Source organism: Gobio gobio (assembly GCF_949357685.1).
Source record: "Gobio gobio genome assembly, chromosome: 6".
In the NCBI taxonomy this organism is placed as follows: Eukaryota; Metazoa; Chordata; class Actinopteri; order Cypriniformes; family Gobionidae; genus Gobio; species Gobio gobio.
This window is the reverse complement of record NC_137102.1, coordinates 56133834-56151781: the sequence shown is the minus strand read 5'-3', so window position 1 is coordinate 56151781 and position 17948 is coordinate 56133834. Positions and strand designations below refer to the sequence as shown.

At 38.3% G+C, this 17948-nt stretch overlaps 1 protein-coding gene across 1 annotated transcript in view; it reads left to right on the top strand.

The window, feature by feature from the left end:
• The window catches only part of gna11b (guanine nucleotide binding protein (G protein), alpha 11b (Gq class)), an 82242-nt gene extending 68225 nt beyond the window's left edge, over positions 1–14017 (top strand). The window contains exons 4-7 of the mRNA XM_079820314.1: positions 2544–2672; positions 7614–7743; positions 10170–10323; positions 11989–14017. Coding sequence (XP_079676440.1) covers positions 2544–2672; positions 7614–7743; positions 10170–10323; positions 11989–12179 — 604 coding nt within the window. The 3' untranslated portion in view covers positions 12180–14017. The remainder of the gene's footprint in view (positions 1–2543; positions 2673–7613; positions 7744–10169; positions 10324–11988) is intronic.
• The last annotated feature ends 3931 nt before the right edge of the window (positions 14018–17948 follow it).

Sequence of the window (17948 nt, the reverse complement as noted above, 5' to 3'; positions counted from 1 at the left end):
CATCACGGTTCATGTGCTCGTTGTTGCCTAATTAGGAGCCGAAATACATACATATTAAGTCTTAAAGGAGGATGGTTAGAAAGCAACAACAGCGGGAAACTGTATATTCGTGCAGTGTACGCCAAAAGATTAAATCCGGTCAGAAGCTTGTGAAATATAAACGCACACATCAACCCGATCACTGATTTATTTAGTGTTTATGTACACCAGGGGTGTCCAAACTCTGTCCTGGAGGGCCGCTGTCCTGCAGTTTAGTTCCAGCTTGCCTCAACACACCTGCTGGAAGTTTCTAGTATGCCTAGTAAGACCTTGATTAGCTGGTTCAGCTGTGTTTCATTGGGGTTGGAGCTAAACTCTGCAGGACATTGGCCCTCCAGGAGCAGGATTGGACACCCCTGATGTAAACACTACGCTCAGATGCAAAAAGTGTCCATGTAAACGTAGCTAGTCTGATTCATCAACCGGTCATTCACAATTTTGTGAACTGAATCAACTGATTCTTCGAAAAGATCTGATTTAAATTATGAATCGTGCATCACTATTTCTCCTGAACTCTGATGAATGAGAGAGATTTTCAATAAACAACTCACACAAAGCAATCATGTGACTTCAGAAGATTTACAATACAGCACGCGAGTCGCATAGATAACTTTTATGGTGCTTTTGTGTCGTGTTTAGAGCTTGAAAGCCTGCGTTCCTATTCATTATTATTGCGTGGAAAAATGACCAATACAATTCTCCTCAGTTGTTCCATGAAAGAAAGAAAGAGATGAGAGCAAGTCAATGGATTGCCATTTTTGGGTGAACTATTTCTTTTATGCTAGCCAATATCAAAGATGTTATTAAATCTGGAAAAGAAGGCGAAAAAAAAATCAATTTCTACTTAAAAATAACACGTCTTCCATCTTGTGCTGCACATACAAATCAATTAATCTCTCAAAGAACGTGTTTTAGTGTTTTTCGTGGCCCTTTTTCTGAATGGGATTGTGTCCGCGTCTCTCTGATGATCTAATTGAACAGTTTGGCGGCAGTCAGTCTTGTCCTATTTCTTTTACTGGCCCAATAAAATATGGAGGCAGTGCGTATTTCACCACATTAATACACAGATGTATGAAGCCTGGAGTCTGTTCAAGAATCGTTGGCATCATGTGAATCACACCCCCTGCTGGTTTGTTGGGGATATACAGGTCACATCAGTACAGTAGAGATATCTGGGTGACAGCATTAACTGGTACAGATTTACACGAAATCAACTAATAAAACTAGAAACATACTAATTTATACAATATTTCCAAGCTTGAGTCGACAACAGTGACAAACTACAGCATTTGACTAAATATTTTGCTACAAAATGCAAAGGGATCAAAATGAATTCACTCAAATAAATCAGACTTATTCTACGTTTGATCATTGATTTGATAGTTTCAATAGTTTATTTCTTTAGTTCTGTAGATATAATCTATAATAGTTTTTTTTTTTTTAAAACAAGTACATTGTAGTTGTAAATGTGAGCATGCATTTACTCACTTGCACAAAAACAGTATTCAGTATTCTTAAAAATAAATAAAATCAGTGAAAATGCAAAATCAGAATACTACGCAAACCTCCAATAATTAAATATAACTAATATTTTTATGCATATAGTACAGTAGGTGTGCACTTTATTATGCTGCTTGCTTTTTGCTACTGTGTGCAATAGTGTAATTATTTTATTTATGCGTAAATATTTCTTTTCACCACTGAACTCTTTTTCTTTTCTTGTTCTACCTCACCTGTTTTTGCTATTTGTTAAATATAGTTTTTTTTTTGTTAAAATTATCATGATCATTGTGTCCTTTTTATGATGTAAATTGAGGGAGCAAAAGCAGTATCGGCTCCAGATATCGGCTCAAGAAAATCGGCAGCCTGTATTGGTCATCGGCGAAGGCTGATGAAAAAAAAACCAGTCATCGGCACTAAAAAATCCATATCGGTCGATCCCTAAAGTGGGGTCTACGTTTTTTTACAATTTGTGAGCATTAGTCAGCCGCCAATCGGTCTGTGCGTCGCTGCGTGAAGTCGAACAAGCCTAAATTATAAGCCATGTGCTCACAAAGACAAGACGGGATTGCAAAAATACTAACTCGCTTCCGCATTTTGGCCTATAAAAGGTCATATCTGCACCACTCTATAGTTATAGGAACTATGAAAATGTTCCTCTGGTTCAAAAGCCCCTATGCGGTTTGGTGTTTATTCTCTTCATTTGTCATTCAGATCAAATAAGTCACTAAAGAGATTTCTATTCTTCAGGAATATTAGACCACATGCAGTGTTCAATCTGAAAATAAGAGAACCTTGGTTTGACCAGCTAACAACAAAAAAAAAAACCTTTGTCTTCCCTATTTAGCCGTTGTGTTCTTTAAGTTGTCTCACAAGACAACATAATAAGCATCCTCTGAGATCTGCTGACTGGAGACGTCTGGAAACATCCTTTACCAAGGCACCCGCTTGTGAAATAAAGGGGTTAATGATGTTTTTATCTCTCTCTCCTTCTCTTTCTGTAGCTATCTAACTGATCTGGATCGTATCTCCGAGTCAAACTACCTTCCCACCCAGCAGGATGTTCTGAGGGTTCGAATCCCGACCACAGGGATTATTGAATACCCGTTCGACCTTCAAAGCATCATTTTCAGGTAGAGGACACAGGGCAATTATTCATCAGCTTTCATTTGAAATTTAGGAAATTGATTTTTTTTTTGTCTCACTGAATGTAGGTTAGCATTGAGAATACATCCACGCTGGGGAGTTATTAATATTTTCGACTTTCTAGTGTGTGACCTATAAAGATCCAGTCACACTCCACATCAGTCAAAGTTGTCTTGGTTGCATTTTTCTATTGATTTGTTTGTCTTTATTGAGCCATCAAAAACATTTCCAGTTTTCTCTTGAGAGAGAAGCGCTCTTGTCGGCTGAAGCACAAATTTAAATGAGCATTAAAGTTTGTTTTATGTTTTTAAAGGACATCTCTTTTGCTCACCAAGCATGCTCATTTTATTGCTCAAAAATACAGTAATATTGTGAAATAATATTTCATTTTAAATATCTTCTATTTGAATATGTTGTAAAATGTAATTTATTCATGTGATGCAAAGCTGAATTTTCAGCATCATTATATATATATATGACCATTATATTTTAAAGAGGTTTATTTTTCATGGCCGCAGTGCGAATTGCCAGTAAAAAGGACTGCCATCTGGTCGCTGTGGTCAAACGAATGCGCAAGTGGTAAATTGTAATCCCACCATGGTTAGCATTTACCAACTTCTGCAAATCTAATTTCTAGCATTTGAAACTTGAAGCACTTCTCATGTTATTGCTTCCTCATTTGTAAGTCGCTTTGAATAAAAGCCAAATGAATACATGTGTATGTAAATCAGTGAGGGCAAACATCGTATAATGTAATTAATATTCATGACTCAAGGGTGTGGCCTATGTAGACAAAAACTAGCTCAATAAAACTAAAGTTCAGTATAAATGAGCGTTTGCAAAAGAATATGTTAGTGTTAACCCAATTGTGCCCAAATTTTTCTGAATGGTTTCATGCATATAGTCATGTTAATAGTGGTCTATGCGAACATGTTCTGCGTATATTTTCCCCAGGTTTTCGTTTTTTTTTTTCTTGAAAATCGTATTTGAATGTGCGCCGACTTTTGTTGCCGGTGGGCAAATATGTTGTATGCCCCCCTTCAGTGTCAAATTTGACTATACATTTGGCATCTAACTCAAAATAACTGTTTTCAACAGATCAATCTTTATTCATAAACAAATTTATTGTGTATAAAAGTCGAAGAACATTCGATGCAAACTCAAAAAAGCTGCATCTATCTTATAATCTGTTGAATATGAAAACACAACAAACAACAAATACATTTGTCTTAAAGTGGTGGAACATAGTGCAGAACAAAGTGCAGCCATTAAGTTGCCCCAACAGGGCATTGTGTATCAAAAAGTTAAATAAAATAAATTAATAGAACAAAAATATATATAATATAACAAAAAAAAAATATAAACAAAAATAGTCCCATAGTATTCAATGGCTGACTGTAGTAGGTGATTTCATATAATAATGTAATTGTAAACTCATTACTTGTCTGAATTTCCACATTATAATGGAATCATAAGCTACTAGTCATAAAAAGTTACCGATTATAATGAAACGCATCCACTCCAAACTGGATGAAGGGTCCTCAATATTTGGGCCCTTACAAGATATAATTTCATAAAATATGATATTTTTCCCTATCGAGTTAAGGTCTACTGTACAGTAGAGATGTCAGTTAAAGGGTTAAGTTATTTTTTAAGTGAGATATTATGAAAGCAAAAAGCCCTAAAGACCGAAAGTCTTGATTTATTAACCTGTTAACTAGGGTTGGGAATCGTGAGAAATTTTCCGGTTCCGGTTCCGGTTTCGGTTCCGCCTAACGATTCCGGTTCCGATTCCGGTTCCATTAAAATTATTACACAAATAGTGGTAAAGGAAAAAGGCACAATACGCAACTCAAACAATCCATTTTGTGTTTATTACTTGCTCTAAAATTAATTTACAGGTTGGCAATGTCACAAAAGTCCTGTACTGTACATATATTACAGTATTAATTAAGCCATTCTTGCAACACATTGTTTTTCAAATGAACACCTCTGAAATTGTCTTATTACATTTTATCTCTCTGTCTCTGAATAAAACCAAGTTATAAATTATATTTATTAGTTATATTTATTAATTAGTTGTATATTAATTTAATAGTAATTCAGTTATTCAGTGAACTTGTAAATAATAAATTGCAATTCAGCATTACAAAGGTAATTGTGCCTAAACGCTTACTTAAACCATGGTGACTCAACGGTTGACATACATATACATATATATATATATATATATAATGCCTTACACTATAAATCTGGTATAAGCCCTGAGGCACTTTGTGCTGTAGCAAATGTTTTGTCAAATTGCTAGTGCAGCCTCCTTTGCATGTTATTAACTTTTCACATTTTGCTTCATTATCATTCATTCTTTGGAAATGAATCCATACTTGTGACTTTCTCTTCGCCATGCTGGTGGTCAACGAGAAAATATCTGACGCAAAACCGTAAATGTGTAGCGCGAGGGCTTTCAGTGCTGAACTGCGTTGCACTCCTGGAAGCGGCAGGCAACGTAATTAATATTCATGATGAGGTGAGCCAGGGTTGCCAGGTTTTCACAACAAAACCCGCACAATTGCACAATCGCTTCAACCCGCGGACATGAAACACAGCCCGCGGCAACAGTGGAAAGCGGGAAAACCACGGACTTGGCAACACTGGCTGTCACTCGCTATGAAAGGATACGCTTCCAGCGCTTCGCACACACATTGCACCAGAACCGTTTTCGGAACCGAAACTTAGGAATTTCGCGCGGTTCTGGTATTTTTCAAAAATCAGTTTCGGTTCTGAATAAGAACCGGTTCTCGGTTCCCAACCCTACTGTTAACACAGTATACACCATTTCCCCATTGTATGTACTTACAAGTCATTTGCCATAGTTGCTGCTTGGACTTTTGACTAAGTGTACAAAAAACTATAGATCTCTTGTTTTGTTTGGATGATTCTAGAGACCTTCACGATTATGTAGATATATATGTCAACAAAAAATGCTTATTAGTAACATGAAAATAACCCTTTTTTTTTGGGAGGGTTTGCCTTCGTTATGCTTCCTGGAAGTAGGGGTAGGAAGTTGGCAGCCTCATGTGACAGGAAGGAAGTTAATACCTTTTTTTTTCTCTTGAAATCCTTTATTTGGTTGTTTGCTTACGTGTCATTGAGATTAAAAACATGGATAATATCTAGAAAAATACTTACGAAAGGAAAATGACAACTATACACGGCGGCAACTATAGTTGCCGGTTGGTTTAAATGGGTTAAATATGTGCATTTTTCAGTAACCTAGATTTATAGTTTTTGCAACAGCGTTTTAGGCCTAATTATTGAACTTTCATGACAAAATTGCTTGTTTAAGGAAAGTTTTAGTATCCAGTGCAGCTACACATCTCTCATGCTTATGAAAAGACGCTGATGAGATTCACAGCGTGTTTTTGAATCGTTCTTATGTGCGTGATATGAAAATTCATCACAACACACACGAGAGATTATTTCTGCCCTCTTTGCCATATTGACTCCATAAATGATTACCATCAGCTCTGTGGTTGTTAATCTCAGTAAAACTGTCTTAAACCCACACGCACCTCGTGTCCAGCTTCCCGGAAGAGGAAAAAAAAAACGAGTGCGCACGGCCATCTCTCAATCTTTTTACATCTCTCTCTCTCTCTCTCTCTCTCTCTCTCTCTCTCTCTCTCTCTCTCTCTCACTCTGTCTGTCCTCCTGCCAAAGTTCGCTAAGTGCGGAGTGAATGTGGAGACTCGTCCTACATTAAAGAGCGTGTGTATGTTCAGAAGTAGGTCACCGAGCCCCTGGCTGAAGGAAATGAGGACGCTTCTATCTGAAGGAGCTTTATTTTGGGCAGCCAATCCTAGAGGGCTTCATTTATCAAAGGCCCCTCTGTGAACTGCTGGCTCAGGACTGGAGCTCTGACTCCACTAGGGGGCGCCGCGTGAACCCCAAAATCAGTGCTGGATTAACAGCGCCATTCAGACTGCACACATTCAGCAGGTTACTGAAATCTAGGTCTACGGGTGTGTTCAGAATAGCATGCTAGTGTACTACTTGTATTGTTTGCGCATTATGCATATGCACAGTATTTACCTTTATTGACTCATTAGATCAGGGGTCTCCAAACTCAGTCCTGGAGGGCCACTGTCCTGCAGAGTTTAGCTCCAACCCCAATTAAACACACCTGAACATGCTAATCAGTGTCTAACTAGGGCCTTGTAAGACACTTATTAGCTGGTTCAAGTGTGTTTATTTGGGGTTGGAGCTAAACTGTGCAGGACAGTGGCCCTCCAGGACCGAGTTTGAAGACCCCTGCATTAGATGATATATTTTTTATTTGCAAAATGATTTTTGGACTGGATTTAACACGCTACATAATAAGGGTCAAGTGACAACAGTGGTGCATACATTTGGCATAGTTTGAATGTATTTATTTAAATAGTAGCTATACAGTATGTATTGCATGGTATGCATAAAGTATTCTGTATTTTATTGCATGCATGCATACTGCATACTACAATGTATCCAGTATATGAACGCATATAATGTATACTGCCTACAATTTTTTAAAGAGTATGTAAAACAGAAAAAATGTGCATTATGCAATGATAAACAAGCAGCACTATGCTATGTTGTTTTCACAATACCTCACTATGATTCAGGACATCCAGCTGTAATCTCTCAAGGAGGAGAGAAAGGTGTCAAGATGTCGCTTTCACCTGAAACTGTTAATTCAGGTTGAGCGCATTGCATTATGGGATACATATGCAGCGTGTTCTGGTGGTGTGCTGTGCATTTTAGCATGCTCACAATGTCCTTCCGTGCATACGGAAGATTTGCATACTGTGTGAACAGTATAATCATGAATTATTAATGCATATAATGTCTGAAACCAATCAATAATGCAAACACTCGTTCTCTTTGTCTTTCAGGATGGTTGATGTAGGCGGTCAGAGGTCAGAGCGCAGGAAGTGGATCCACTGTTTTGAGAATGTGACGTCCATCATGTTCCTGGTGGCTCTGAGCGAGTACGATCAGGTTCTGGTGGAATCGGACAATGAGGTGAGCAGCTCTCAATCCGCCACACTGCTTTATTTTACTATTGATGTGTTTGCCTTTACCTTGCTGTGACGGCTGGTGTTTAGTATTTCTTCTGGGAGTTTTTTGTATTTTCTGGACATTTCTGGACAACTATGTAGCCAACTACAGTTTCAAATATTTGTAATTGCAAACTGCCTACTATTTTACACACCGTAAAAAAGCTTGTTTTACATAAAAGAAAATCATGAAAGATGTATAAGAAATAAAAATATCAGTACATATATATGTATATATATATATATTGTCGCACTGTTTATATTTTGGCTTTAAATGTGGTAATAAACTTGCATGTGTCAATTAATTAGGGATGCACTGATATGAAAATTTTGTCCGATACCGAAAACCGATAATTCTTTATATTTGAAGGCCGATAACTCTAAATACACATTTTGATAAACTTTGAGAGCCTAATTGCAAAAACAAAAGGCTCATCATTAAAAGCCATGACCCAAACACTTCAACATAAATCAAACATACAATACAAGAGCCTAGTTGTAAGATTCCTTAAAGGGTTAGTTCACCTAAAAATGAAAATAATGTCATTTATTCCTCACCCTCATGCCGTTCCACACCCGTAAGACCTTTGTTCATCTTCGGAACACAAATGAAGATATTTTTGTTGAAATCCGAAGGCCTGCATAGGGATCAATGTAATTTACACTCACAAGATCCATTAATGTACAAAAAACATATTTAAATCAGTCCATGTGAGTACAGTGGTATAATATTAATATTATAAAGCGCAGAGAATATTTTCGAATCAGCGAGTCCAATCCTGATTTGGATCGCGTGTCAAACCACCAAACTGCTGAAAACACGTGACTTAGGCGCTCCGAACCACTGAATCGACTCACTGATTCGTTTCCGCTCCAAAGCTTCATGCAGCAGTGTTTTGAAATCGGTTATCACTATATAAGTCGTTATTTCGTTTTTTTTGCCGCACAAAAAATATTCTGGTCGCTTTATAATATTAATATTGAACCACTGTATTCACATGGACTGATTTAAATATGTTTTAAGTACATTAATGGATCTTGTGGATTAATGGAGTGTAAATTACATTGACGCCTATGCAGGCCTCACTGAGCCTTCGGATTTCAACAAAAATATCTTCATTTGTGTTCCGAAGATGAACGAAGGTCTTACGGGTGTGGAACGGCATGAGGGTGAGGAATAAATGACATTATTTTCATTTTTGGGTGAACTAACCCTTAAACTTTTAAAATTGATTTTACACTTCTATGCAGGCGTGAATTAATGCAGGGGCCCCGGATTGGCCAGACATTTTTTTCTATTATTTAAAATCTACTTGAGCGCGAACAAAAAAAGACCCTCATTGGCCCATAAGAAACAATAAGCAGGTGATTGAAATAAGCTGCCCCCACGGCCAACTTACTTTATTTAAAAAAAAAATGGTAACACTTTACAATAAGGTTTCATTTTTGTTAGCATTAGTTAACATAAACCAACTAAGGAGGATGAACAATACTTCTACAGGATTTATTCATCTTAGTTCATGTTAATCTCAACATTTTCAGATCCAGCATTGTATCTGTTAACATTAGGTAATGTGTGAACTGTGAACTAACATGAACACAAAAATTGTATTACTAACATAACCAAAGGTTATTGCTCTCTGTTTGTTCATGTTAGTTAATGCATTAACAAATGACACCACATTTGTAAAGTATTACCAGAAATTCTATTGCCTAGCAAAAGATACAAATAAAATACCTAAATAATGCAAAATATGAAGAAACAAGGTTTCCACACACACATACACACACACACACACACACACACATACAGTGGTGGCCAAAATTATTAGAACACTTTGCATCTGGGAGTCGTCCTATTGAGCCTGGATTTATTTTCCTTCTATTGCCGGGACTACCTCCGCCGGAAGGAATCTGCTGGAATATTGAAAATGATGGACTGGCCCCCTCAAAGTCCGGACCTCAGCCCCATCGAGCACATTTGGGGCGAGAAATAAACTGGACAGATCTATTGTACATTCAAAGGAAAGCCTTTGGCTTCAGTTGCAGAAGGCATGGGACAACATTAATGTTGAAGTTCTCAGAGGAAATATATTGACACTATGCCAGAGAGATGTGCTGCTGTAATTGCTGCAAACGGTGGACATACCAAATATTAAAATTAAAAGTGGATAAAAATAGTACGACTCACTTCATCTGATATTTGTCAGATCAACCATCTGCATGTTTCAATGACATTATGTAATGAAATCATGTTTTGGAGGCAAAAAAAGGTCAATATTTTTCGATTCTAATAATTGTGGCCACCACTGTAAATATATATATAGGCTATATTTCACTGTGCAGCTTGACATATAAAATGATCCATTCTTTTTATTTGTATGTGTTCAGAATCGTATGGAGGAGAGCAAGGCTCTGTTCAGGACAATAATCACATATCCATGGTTCCAAAACTCCTCTGTCATCCTCTTCCTCAACAAGAAGGACCTGCTGGAGGAGAAGATCTCCTACTCCCACCTGGTCGACTATTTCCCAGAGTTCGATGGTACTACATCTTCCTGTCGTACAGTGTTTTTCATGTAGACTGGTTTAATGCAGTCTACATGAAGATCTGCTATAAAGTATGACAGAAAATTCTGTTAAATGACAGAATAAAGCTGTGTAATTTCAACTTTGTAAAGAACATTGTTTTTAATAGCCAGATTTTGGATGAAATACTACATATAATCTTGCAAAATCGCTAATCACAAAAGTCGTTTTTATGATAGTACAGGGTTCCCACGGTCCTGGAAAACAAATGTGTGATTTGAGACACCAGCAGCCATATCACCATGTAGCCCAAGACTGGTTTCCCACTGAAGCTAAGCAGGATTGAGCCTGGTTAGTACCTGGATGGGAGACCTCCTGGGAAAACTAGGTGACTGCTGGTAGAGGTGTTAGTGAGGCCAGCAGGGGGCGCTCACCCTGTGGTCTGTGTGGGTCCTAACACCCCAGTGATGAGAACACTATAATGTAACAAGCACCGTCCTTCAGATGAGACATTAAACCGAGGTTCTGACTCTCTGTGGTCATTAAAAATCCCAGGATGTCCTTCGGAAAATGAGTAGTGGTGTAACCCCGGCATCCTGCCCAAATTTGCCCATTTGCTCCTATCCATCATGGCCTCCTAATCATCCCCATATATATCGTCTCCTCTCCATCATAAGCTGGTGTGTGGTGGGTGTTCTGGTGCAATATGGCTGGCGTTGCATCATCCAGGTGGATGCTGCACATTGTTGGTGGTTGAGGAGACGCCCAGAAAAGCGATATATAAATGTAACAAATTATTATTTCCAGGCCTAAAAAATGTCAATGTCAAGTTCATAGAATAGTCATGGAAATTGTTATTGCTATTGTCAGTATATTTATATAAACTACACTCTATCATTCAAAAGTTAGGGGTCAGCATTCCTAAAAACATTTTTTAGGAAATTAAAATGAATTCAGCAGGGGTGCATTAAATTGATCAAAAGTGATAGTAAAGATATTTATAATGTTACAAAACAACATATTTCAAATAAATGCTGTTCTTTTGAACTTCCTATTCATCAAATAATCCTGAAAAAGTGTATCAATGTGTCCATAAAAATATTAAGCAACAACTGTTTAAAACTGATAATAATCATAAATGTTTCTTGAGCAGCTAATCATCATATCAGAATGATTTCTGACAGATCATGTGACACTGAAGACTGGAGTAATGATGCTGAAAATTCAGCTTTGATCCCAGGAATAAATTACATTTTACAATTTATTCACATAGAAAACAGTTATTTTAAATTGTAATAATATTTCACAATATTACTATTTTACTGTATTTTTGATCAAATAAATGCAGCCTTTGTGAGCAGAAGAGACTTCTTTCAAAATTAAAAAAAATTAAAAAAATCATACTGACCCCTAACTTTTGAACGGTAGTGTATCATGGATGCTATCTCTACCCCATATTCAGTATCACAAATGACTGAAAGAGTTGTGGAAAAAGCATGGAAATTCACTGATCAGTTAGCGTTTGCACTTTATCAATACTCTTTTTGCTCTGAAAACAAGCATTATAATGTAGTGTTTCATCATTCATCCAGGTGAAGAACTTATTGTGAAGTAAAACTAGTAGGATGAACTCCTCCAGGTCTCCTGAAGTCTTTAACTCCATGTACGCATTGTTTTGTAGGGCCCCAGAGGGACGCCCAGGCCGCACGCGAGTTCATCCTGAAGATGTTTGTGGATCTGAACCCTGACAGCGACAAGATCATCTACTCGCATTTCACCTGCGCCACCGACACGGAGAACATCCGCTTCGTGTTCGCGGCGGTGAAAGACACCATCCTGCAGCTAAACCTGAAGGAATACAACCTGGTGTGAGACGTGCGACGAGTCCGACACCGCTCTCACGAATCAGCATAGAACAGGCACCCACAGAGCGTGCGCACACCTACGTCCACACAACACACACACACACATACACACACAGGCATCGTGTACACGTTCAGAAACACACCTTTGATTTCTCTTTCCCAGCTTCCAGAGTTTTTCTCTTTGTGTCCAGCGGAATCATAACGGACGTGTCCTGCATCATCGTTTATTTTTTGTTTGTTTGCCAAAGTCTGTCCGCTCAGCCCCGGCAGATCTCGTCAAAAGGCCTCTTTCCCTTTTATCAAATTTGACCACCGAAACGTGGCTCGGATTTGACAAAGGGCGTTAGACTCCCGGCTCGCCACTGGCAACGTTTGCGTATTTCGAGGAAATGTTGGATTGGCGGAGCTACGATGAGAATGATCTGTGATGCGCTGGCCTGAAAAACTGGAAGTGACGTTCCTTCCTCTTCCTGTACTATCACTCGCTCCAATCACATCATCTGCTCCGAGTGTTCCTCGGGAATTCTGCCTGGATGAATGGAAAAACGAGGCGTTCACAGCCCTGCAAAAAGACGGAAAAAAAACGACTTTTAAAAAAAATCACAACATATTTACATACTTGTACATGAACACATGGACTAGTGCTGTGGTGCCAGAAGTTCCGAATTGGATCCTTCTAGAATTCCGAGGATTCCGTCGGATTCCAGAATCCAGTGGGTTCCAGCGGGTTCCACTGATGGTGTGGAGAACCTTTCACTCGCAGAGATGATTCTCTCGACGAGGCTAGTCTTCAACTCGCATCGATGAATGTAAACTTCATGTGAGAGCATCGCAAATGCAAAAAAATGAAAAAATCGACAAAAAATCCAGAAAAAAAAAACGATAATGAACGAAAATAGTGTAAGAATGCCTATATAAGCAAAAAGCACGCGAGGGAGAGATGAAATAAATCTGTGTATATTGCTGAGATGATCATTTTAAAAACTTTGTAATGATAAGTAACTATAGCTTCTTCTACTGCTACAGAATATAAAGTAAATTATAACAGCAGTCGAGTTAATGATGGGTAAGAGACGGCGTTAAGGATTTTTAAATGTGCGCGAAACAGGATTATACACATACGATAGGTATTGTTCTGCAGATTTCCACATTTAGAGTTGAAAATGATTGCATTGCTTCCTTCCCCCATGGTTGTTATCTTTTATCTTCCTTCCCGGTTTCGTTTCAACTTCGCGATCTGATAAATTAGTGCGCGATTCTCTTTTTTACAGATACTTTATCAATTCAGAATCCCGAGCCGTAGACTCGCGGGTATCGTCGTCATCCGGCGGCTCAGATGCACACAATCCATTATTGTTTTTTTTTTAAATCGTCATAACGTACATTTTTCGGTCAAGAATTTCGAAGCGAAATTCCGGTGGGAACGTGGGAGGACGAGGAAAGCATTTATGCGCTGAAGTTAATTGATTGTGTATATTTATATTTGTAAATACGTATACACATTATTGCTTATGTACAAAACGTCTGTGGTACACTATCTTTGGCAAAAAAAGAGAAAAAAAATCACTTTTTCGTAATTGTGTACGGTTCTGTTGGTTTTCTTATGAATTACAATATTATTGATACTGTGATTCTTCGTTTTAATTTTTTGATTTTTCTTTTTTTGGTCACTATGAATACGTCAAATGATATACACATAGTAACGCGTGGAGGACGAATGTGGTTTTAAAAATCAACGCGCGCGGTTATGATGAGCAATAGTCTGAGAAAACCTAGAGCGTTTGGAAACATCGGAGAGGGATAGCGAAAAGGCCTTCTCTACGGTGTGAATGTTATATGCGATATAAAAAAAAAAGATTTTTAAGCAAAAGAAAAGATTAATTACATAAAGAACAGTTTATTTATATAATTTATGGACCAGATCTGAAGTTGTTGATAATTTGAATGCTATTGTTTCCTCTTTCCTATTTGAAGCACTCCCATGTTATGAGACAGAAATAGGAGACTAGTGTCTGTACTGCTGTATAAACCTCCGTTATGGATACAAAATGATCAGTTTTTATTCTTTTTTTTATTTTCTATTTTAATTTTCTCCCCAAGCACACAATATATTGTCTATAAATATATTTCCCTAACCACACTTTTCACTTTCCTACAGATTTTTTTTATTTTATATATATATATATATATGTATATATATATATATATATATATATATATATATATATATATATATATATATATATATATATAGTTCAATTTCCAAATGATGTTTAGGTGAAGTGCTTAAAAACAAACATAGGAAATGTACCATATGAAAATAGACAGCTTTTTATCTGTGATTGAAGATCTGTTTGGTCGACGCTTGCAAGTAGTGACTTTTTCTTTCCATTTTATTTGAATTTCTTTCTAAATTCACAGCTCGTTTCCTTCATTGTGTATGTGATGCACAGATAGAAAAAAAAAAGTGTTCTACGGTTCTTTTACAGTTGATATTTTATACAGGTGATGTTTCATTCATTTTCATCAAGGGCTACGAAAAACATGCCACATGAAAACCAGAAGCGATTGGTGTGATTCGGTACCAAGAGAAACCATCAGTTTAAGCAGATTCAGAAATGCACCCATTCCACCAAACGCTCATGCATTATTCATTATTATGATCACTTTTGCCGCCATGCATCCGAGTTCATCACTTGCCACGTTCGTACTAGAGAAGCATTCCCAATTGCTTTTTTTGATGGATATAAAACCTGACGTGATATTTGTAAACTGAACCCGTGTAATTCAGTGTTTAAGTGGGGTTTGGAAATGTCGCAGCATTTTGTAAATCCTGCAGTGTTTTTGTAGTGAGTTAGATTTGAAGACACGGAAGCAAATCGTGGCCATTGAGCACTTAATCATCTAACACACCATCGTATTGACGCATGTCTTGCGCATGTTTTACACCAGATGCGATCCATGAGGCTGTCTACACTAGACGTGTTGCAAAATCCGTTTGTTCTTTGTGTTGGAAGTTGCGCTAGCGCTTGAAGTATGTCTGTAACAAACTTCGGTGATAATGGAAGGAGGAGGAGGCGGGAACTGGCGGACGATCAATGTAAAGTTTAATGTCACGATAAACAAACAAAGCGAAAGTAAAGCAGCAGCCCTTCATGGACGACTGCCGCATATAAACATAATAGTCCAGGCCTGGTCCTCTCTCGTCACTCCTCCTTTTATCCTCCCGGAGCTCCTCCGTGAGACTCGAGACCGGTGTGTGGCGCGCAGGTGACGCTCATTACCCCTAGTGATGGGTCGATCGTAAATGACTCGTTAATTTTTGTACGAATCTTTTAATATGACTCCGGAATAACGAGTTGTTCGTTCATCTCATGACAACCCCATAGAGGCTATGCTGTCTGTACCGGAAGGAAAAAAGGATTCGTTCACCTCTCAAGTCTTTGGGTTTGGGTCCGAGTCGTTTGTTCATCCCATGACCGCCCCATAGAGGCTATGCTGTCTGTACCGGAAGGAAAAAAGGATTTGTTCACCTCTCAATTCTTCGGGTCTAATTCAGAGTCATTCTGTTTCTCATAATTTGGCTTTGGTTGCATTATAGTTTTTTTCTTATTCAAAATGTTATCAACAACATCTGAGTTGATGACTTGGGGAATTTGGCCATTACCATGTGACATTTGAATTATATTCTGCTGAAATGACTTGTTCATTTTGATGAATGAGATTCAAAGATCCGAGTCAGGAAATTGATCCAAACTTCCCATCACTAATTAGCACTTGCAGCACCGGCCTCGCTCCGTTCCCGCTGCTCTCGCCCCCGCCCTGCTTGCCACAACGTCAGAAATAGAAGGGGGCGTCAGTTTACTGTCGGGATTTTGTTGTGTCGCATCCAGTGTAGACAGCATCACTTTTTATAATGGGTTCTATTTGCGTGTCGCGCCGCTCGCATCTGGTGTTCGTTTACTGCGACTGCCGAAATTACGGCTCTGCTCACTATGACAGTGTGTTGCTTTTTTTGTATCTGCGGTTCGAAAGCTTGCGATTGCAAGAAGGGCGCATTATTCGGCGTAACTTTGATCGTTCTTTTTGGGTTTTTTTTTTTTTTTGCCGCTTCGAAGCGCTTCGAGCCGCAGGGTGACCGTTTGAGCTACACATTGATAAATGTGCCAGTTTTGACGTTCCCTCAAGAACCTCTACCTCTGTGAACCGTGTGGTGTTTTTTGGGGCATTTTAGGATTGGTAGTCACGTGACAAGCACACTTCTTTTGTCAGTAGGGCACAGTCGACGAGGTTTGGAAGCAGAACTTTGCCAATGACCTGCATGTTTTTGTGCTCAGCAGTAAATCGAAACCTTCCTCAGGTCAAATGTTCTTCGTTGGCCAACTAGCAAGCGGTAAATGGAAAATAGCTTCCGTCCCGATGTTGGCAAGAGAATCGATCGCCTGCGGCTTTCTATTTCGGTTCGGAAGCGGACGGGTGAATAGACATATCGGTTATGAAGGCTTTGGCTGTTCTCAAAGGCATCTGGCAAACAATACCGTGCACAAATACAGAAACGCAGATGCTTGACCCAATGCATTGCAAACATTTGGTGCAAACAGACTGCATTGCCCTGGCAGTAGCAACACTCAGTCCTCAAGAGGGCGCTAGAGTTCCCTTCAAATGCCTGTGCCATTAAACCAGATGTTATTATTCCTGAAAAGGGAATTTGGCTGTTGAAGATGCTATTGTTCGAACCGAATTCTCAGTATTCGCTTCATTTCAGAGACTCAAAAATGAATCGTATGCATTCCTGTAAGAATGTAGGCACCTAAAGCTGAATCCATGATGGTTGCGATTTGATTCAGTGATTCATTGCGATGAACATATGAATCTTGTGGGATGCTCCTTTTGTTGACATCGAGTCAGACAGTTGTGTTATTTCCATGTAAGTATGTCGACTGGTACGGTTAGATGCATTTGCGTGGTGGATGGTCAAATGGTTGAAGTTCTGACCCAGGGAAAGAGTCATTTCCTCCCCTTTTCTTTTATTGTAATACATTACCTAAAAACTGTCATGTCCAGGACCACTTTTAATATTTTCTCTGTTTTTGTTCTGACAGGATTATCATGTACATTTGATTTGGGTTTTCTCTCTCAGTCTTTCTCTGCTTCTTTTTGCCCTTTTATTTTGTCATTATACCAAAATGTAAATGTTGTATAATATCGTGCGTGCCAATCCCCTTCTCTGAGACTGACTCATAACAAGTGCCAATTGTTGTCCAAATCACATGCGGACCGTGAAATTAGACACGGCTCCCTTTTAAAAACGAGTAAAACACTAAATAAGAGAGTAAACGGATTTACTTTGTGTTTAAGGTAGAAGATAAACTGCTGTTTTTCTCTTTTCTTTTTCTTTTTTGTTGAAAGGAATTGTAATTATTAAAGCATGTGCTCTTTGTCCAGGTGGGAGTTTTGGGCTCAGACAAACGTCGAAATCCTCGAGACGAGGAAACATAGTGGACATTTTATTTTACGACATTCTCGCCATATTTTTGTTGTTGTTTTTATTTGTATTTGTTTCATTTCAACCACTGTTGCCTGAACCTCATTCAAACATGGAAATGATTTTCATAACCGCCTTCTAAAAAAAGAAAAATTATAAAGTATCTGTTTTAAATTTAAATAAATTTGTTCCTATACTTGCTGATTGTCTTGTAACTTGTTTTCTTTGCAGTGCCTGAAATGATGAAGTGTTAAAAAGTGTTTTTTCTGTTTTATCTACATTATAAATTCA